The sequence below is a fragment of the Lepidochelys kempii genome, chromosome 5, assembly GCF_965140285.1.
Source record: "Lepidochelys kempii isolate rLepKem1 chromosome 5, rLepKem1.hap1, whole genome shotgun sequence".
Taxonomy (NCBI): Eukaryota; Metazoa; Chordata; order Testudines; family Cheloniidae; genus Lepidochelys; species Lepidochelys kempii.
The window spans coordinates 80,731,157-80,737,156 of NC_136384.1; the positions used below are offsets into that span (position 1 = coordinate 80,731,157).

The following is a 6,000-nucleotide window of genomic DNA, read 5'->3' on the forward strand; positions in this document are numbered from 1 at the left end:
CGTCCCCTTAGGTACCGGGAATGAATTCAAGGCTGGAGGGTCGACCTTCCCCCAGCGCCGCTGGTGGTGGCGGTGGTCGAGCGCGTTCTCCCTTCCTGGCGTTCCGCGCTCGCCTCCGCCTTTGACAGTCACGTCTGCAGCGCGAAGGCTCCGTGGTGTCTCTGGGCTGGCACGAAAGGCTGCGGAGGCGGGAGGGGTATCATGCCCCTTGCCCTTGAAGCCTCGGGCAATGCCGTCGCCGGAGCAAGGCCAGCCCTGGCTTGGCCGCAGGTGCAGTGCAGAGGCGCTGCTCCGCGAGCCGCAGCCCGGCCGCCTTCTGGAACGGCAGCGTCACAAAGGCGCCCACGCCAGAGCGGCCCCGGCGCTGGAGGGGCCGGCCGGGGGGAGTCGCGGGTGAGCTGCAGCCGCCATGGTCTCCGTCGGGACCAACACGGACCTCAAAGGGTGAGGAGGAGGAAGACGGAGCTGCGGCTGGCGCGCCCAGCAGCTCCCCCACCCCCGTACCCGCACATCCCCCCGGCACTCCCGTGTCTGCTTTTGGACAGAGCCAGCTTGAAGGGGCTAATGGGGGTCCCCCTGCTAATCTCTCAACCCTCCCGAAGAGCCGTCAGTCACCCCTCGGCTGTCCCGCCCTTCCCTTCTCTGCTTATTCCCTCCCACGTGTCTGAGGGAGCGGGTCTGCAGAGATTTCAGACTGGCAGCGGCCAGGGCTTTCCCCAGACCAGGTACCTTCCCAGCACAGAGGTTGGCCCTGCCTCAGACTGCCTGGTATTGGCAGACACCCCTTGTTCTGTGGCTTGTTTCTAAACTAGATTGTTGCCGTCCTCAGGGCAGGAAGCATCTTTGTCTGGGAAGTGCCAGGCAGGCCCCTTGTATCCCTGGGCTTACAGACGGAAATACCACCATTCTCCTCTGCCTCAGTGGGCACCCTGCACAAAGAGTAGAGCACCAGGACCACGCTCAGCCAGATGCAGACCCCAGGGTCCCACCACAAATGGAGGACTAACTCACAAACTATGCCCCTGCTAGCCCCTAGCTGTGCCAGTGTACAAAGCCAGCTCTGCTCCTATCTGGTGTCTGCGTGGGGGTGAGGAGGGCATGCAGTAACTGGAAGCATAAGAAATCACACTCCTCAATTCATGTGATCAAATTAATTTCTTTACTGTTATGCTAAATACCGGAAGAAAAAACATTTGTTGGTTCAGCATAGTGTCCCAGGAAAACATGAAATTTCAGTTAGATGATAAGCTTGCCTGGCAGTAAGGGAAGAAGCAATATTTTTATTAATTATAATTATATTAAAGACTTCCCCCTCTATGAATTATATGGACTTGGTTGTGTCAGTTAATAACCCAACCAAATCTTCTGTCCTAACACTGCCGCACTGTCTTTTTAAAAATGTTTTTTCCCACAGGTTTGTTCACTGCCATTTGCCAAAGCTTTCACACAAACATGGGATGATTCCTGTACATTATGTGATGCCCTGGAAAGAAGATATGAAGAACAGGAAATTCACTTTAAAGGTAGTGGGACCAGAAGAATATTTCCTCCTGTTAACCATATAATAGTGGCCTAATTTCCAAAGATGCAGGGCACACACACTTCCCATTGTCTTCACTTCTGAAAATCTGGCCAGGCAACCGTATTTATTATTGTCTCTGCACAATCTTGCCGCTGTTGGTGGAAGTACATTTTACTCTGTAGCTTGTGCCATCAGAAACAAACTTCCTGAGTTCTGAATTTCTTCCTCTTGACTGTACATCTCATATGAAATCTCAGCTGAAACATGTCTTTCCTTCCTTGGCGATACCTCTCAGTCCTTCTTTCTCCCTCTCTCTCCCTCTGTACAGGCATTTAGCAATAGTGATTATTGAAAGAAGCAATACAAAATAGGTAGGCTAAGTAAAGTCTTAACAAACTGAAGATTGACTAAAGCAACTCCTTAGAAGGCAAATTTGAACTGGATTCTGAAACAAATGATGAGCTAGTGGAGCTGTTGGAAGGTGGGAATGTATTGTGCTTCTTTGTACGTGTGAGAAGGTGGGCTGTGGCATTCTAATTTTCTATATGTAATGGATTCTGAAGAGGTGGTTATATGGGATACCTTGTAATAGTGGTGAGAGGAGATAAGGCAGAGATGGTATTGAGGCAGTTGTGTATATGAGTGATATTGTGAACATGCTAATGGATAGGTCTGCATAGGTAGATGTAAAAGTAAAAGATTTGCAGGAGCTGATGATGCTAGGATTACTACTAATGGGGACAAATGGAAGGTCTGAGGTGAGAGCCTAGGGGTATGTCTACACTAGAAAGGTAAGTGAGCATATTAAATCAACTTACAGCCACTGCAGTAATTACTATGGTGGTGCATGTCCACACTACCCTCCTTGGGGCGGTGATGCGGGTCCTCACCAGGAACACTTCCACCAACCTAAGAGGAGCAGTATGTAGAGCTGAGAGCCCGGTCTCTCAGCTCTGTTGGCAGCTCTCTGCCAAGAGCCTGGCTACCCCACAGGCTCCTGTCAGGCTGCCAGAAGCAGGGGGGAAGTCCTCTGGGCTTCTCACCCTGGTTCCCAGCCAGGAGCAGGGTCCATTCTTGCCCCAGCTCCCAGCCACTCAGTTCTCCAGGAAATGGGGGGCAGCTGGGCTCTAGCTACCTGGCTTTCTTGTCAATTTACGTCTCCTGCCACAGACATTGCGTTGCCCTTACTACACCTGCATAAGCCTTACACCTCTCGTGGAGGTGGAGTTATTATGTCGGTGTAGTTGGGCACTTACATCGGCGGGAGGAAGGCTGTAGTGTAGACACAGACATAATTAGGTCGACGTAAGTTACCTTAACTCAACTGAACTGTGTAGTTTAGACCAGCCCTAAGTAGAAGAGGTTAAGATGTGTTCTTGAGGATGTTTCACTTTCCCAAGGAAAGCCATTCTCTCTGACACATTTTGTTAAAGGAAACTGAGAAGCTGTAAGTTTATTTGGTCAAGACAGGCTACGTTATTAAAGGAATGAAAAGAAATATACAACAGAGCATGATCAGCATAAAAGTGGCAAAAAATGAACCAAACTGCATATTTTTGTCTGTAAAGCACCACACGCTGGGGTACATTTTAAACCATTCTCAAATTCAGAAACATTTAGACCCATAAAATATTGAGTAATATATTCCTTCTTGCCACTATAATGTCACAGAGGGGACACTAGCTATGGCTAAGATAGTTATCTCACTACAGATGTTTATTTTCAGTCACTTATAGCTTTCTCAAAATATTTCCTTTTAGGCTTAGATTTGTCATTCTTTGTTTCAGCCTTATCGTAAATTTAAAAAAAAAATCTGCTGAGCCTTTCTAGAACTACTAAAACGAGGAAAAATGTTTCCTTCTTTTAAAAACTTTCTTATACTTTTTTTTATATGCTTGATAATTCAAGCATCATTAGTTGTTTTAAAGCTTCACACGTATGTAAGTCCTTCCTGAGAAAGGCACGCTTTGCTAATCAATTTGCAAAGTTAGAAGTAATTCAAATTCACATATAATGAGTTTGCACCCCCCACCCCCAACAGTTTGAGTCACTCCCCACCAGCCACACTTCCCCTCTTACCCTCAGCTGTCGGTCCCTGCACCTCCCACATGTTAGCTTCCAGTGGAGAAACAGTAGCAAACAGCTGGGAGCTGCAGGGAGGGGCCACTGCTCTCCCTGCTGCTTCCAGCTGTTTGCTGCTGCCTCTCCCCATGGCTGCAGCTCCCAGCTTGCCAGCTCCAGCTGCCATGCAGGGAGGGGACCCGTCAGCACCATGGGATTGAGTGGCGTCAGCAAACCCCTGGCAAAAATCTGGGGGGGTATGTGACCGCACGTGCCTCCCCCATGCATCACCTCTGGCTTCTGCCCAGTGGGGAGGAGGGTCTTGATCCCTCAGCCCCACAGGGCACACCTTCCGGGGCTTGGGGCTTCAACAGGAGTGGAGCTTAAGCCCTAAGCCCTGGCAGGCATGCCCCAGCTCTCGAACTTCTGAAGATTGTCATATGTGGCTCAGAAAGTCAGTAAGTTTGGCCACCCCTGGCCTAGAGTTTTTGGTTGTTTTTGTTTTTTTTGTTTTCCTCTATTTACTGAGCCATCTGTTAATAGGTTGTTATATCAGTTAGGTTTTTCAGTTAATAGTATAATTGTTAAAGGAGTTAGTTCAGCAAAAATTAGTTTTTCATAGGCAACCATTGGAATTTCTTTACACAGCATGCAGATGTTGTTGGGATATATACTGGCGCCACAGAAGATAGTCTGTTTCTGGAGCACAGAGAAAGACTTTGCCATGGAGAAGAAAGAAAACACATACGGGAGAAAATTCCTCAGGAAATGCTGATTGCAGATATTCCCATACATTCTCATCTCTCCAGATACCAGAAGTCTGTGATTGCTCATGGATGGAGGATGAAACTCTGACCTTCTTTTTCCCTCAATACACTCATGTTTGAGCTGTGTAGGCTACAAGGTTTAAATCTGCTGCAAGAAAACACAGCGTGATGCATTTTTTTCTTGAAAATAGAATTAACATGTTTATAAAGCTGATTAGAGATGTTCTATTTGAAATGAAAAATAATTTCTATCTGCAATTTGACCTGCATATTTTTGATTAGGAAAGAGAGAATCTCAAAAGTTTCAGACTTCCCAGTTTGATTTAGATAAGCATCCAAATGTCTCTATGATGCTTATCTGAAGTTTATACAAACCTTTGGACTCTACTCAGCTTTCCACCACTATCTCCAAGAGACTGGTATCAACCCCACTCCTTATCCTCTATTGCTTTCTTGGAGAGAGTCCCACTGGCTGCCTACCAGCCCTCCTACATCTTCTGAGGGCGACTAGCTAGCTTCCCTCTCCTGGCTCTTCAGGAGGAAGCTGGCTGTTCACTTCCCCCTTCCTTTTGTTTAGGTGATAGTTGCATTCCTCCCCCTACCTCAAATGCGTGGGAAGATACTTTCTACTAGGCAGGTAGCAACATCAGGATCTGGAAATTCTCCAACTCATACTGTTGCAGCTCTAGGTCTGAATTGTTCTGAAGTAATCTATAGTAAAAAGAAATGCCCATTATTGGCTGAAGAAGGAATTCCGGGGTTACAAAGCCACTGAGATCATGGGGAAGTAAAGGAGACAAAATCTGGGGAAATACTAAAGGGCCATCAATCAAAATAGATGCTGAAAGGCTAAACAAATATAAATGGAAATAAATAAAATACATAAATGCGAACAGTTGCTTCCAGTCATACAGGAGCTCTCTGTATGGAATCAATTCCACTTGTCAATCAAGAACAGATGCCATTAAAATGATTTAATTGAATTTTGCATTATAATGGCTCTTTATTCACAAATGCTTATTCTAAAAATGCCACAGGTTCAAACTCCAGAGGGTGAGAAATGAAGAAAAACAGAAAATGAAAAACCTTTTAAATTTAAAAGCTGCTAAGTATTTATAGATGTTCTGGGATACAGAACACACTTTCCGCATAACCGGTTTTGTTTATATTTCACATCCGCTGAAAGGAAGACAATTAAGAAATTTTTGGCTTGTCATTTTTATATGCTAATATTTTTTAAAAAAATAAATTGGCACGTAATTTTAAAATATTGCTCTCTTCACAAATGCACTTTCTTTCAAATTCTGATTAAATGTAACACTATAACACTTTCTCCTCTGGGTTGAAGAGGATCCCTCCACCGCTGACTAGATCAAAAGCAGAAAGGAGTTGTCTTCAAAGCCTAAGTACTTATAAATTAAACTATAAAGTCACCATGAGCAAATGAGCAGTAGAGTTTCAAGAACATTTTTATACATAGTTAAAATGTGCTCAGTATTTTGTGTCTAGAAATATTAATCACAAAATAGTGTTTTTCACCCTAAGTGGTTCCAAATCTGAAACACTTTCATTTATAATTTTTTTTAGAAAAAATATAACATTACATTTTTATTGCTTATGGCTTTTCCCTTCAGAGCTACTGTAGTTGTA

At 45.2% G+C, this 6,000-nt stretch overlaps 1 protein-coding gene across 1 annotated transcript; it reads left to right on the plus strand.

Annotated features, from left to right (window-relative positions):
- The first annotated feature begins 25 nt into the window (after positions 1-25).
- On the plus strand, positions 26-5,333 carry SPMIP10 (sperm microtubule inner protein 10). The gene is made up of 3 exons (XM_073344852.1): positions 26-444; positions 1,415-1,523; positions 4,232-5,333. Exons 1-3 carry the CDS (start codon positions 410-412, stop codon positions 4,436-4,438), a joined length of 351 nt encoding a protein of 116 aa, XP_073200953.1. The 5' UTR covers positions 26-409; the 3' UTR covers positions 4,439-5,333.
- The last annotated feature ends 667 nt before the right edge of the window (positions 5,334-6,000 follow it).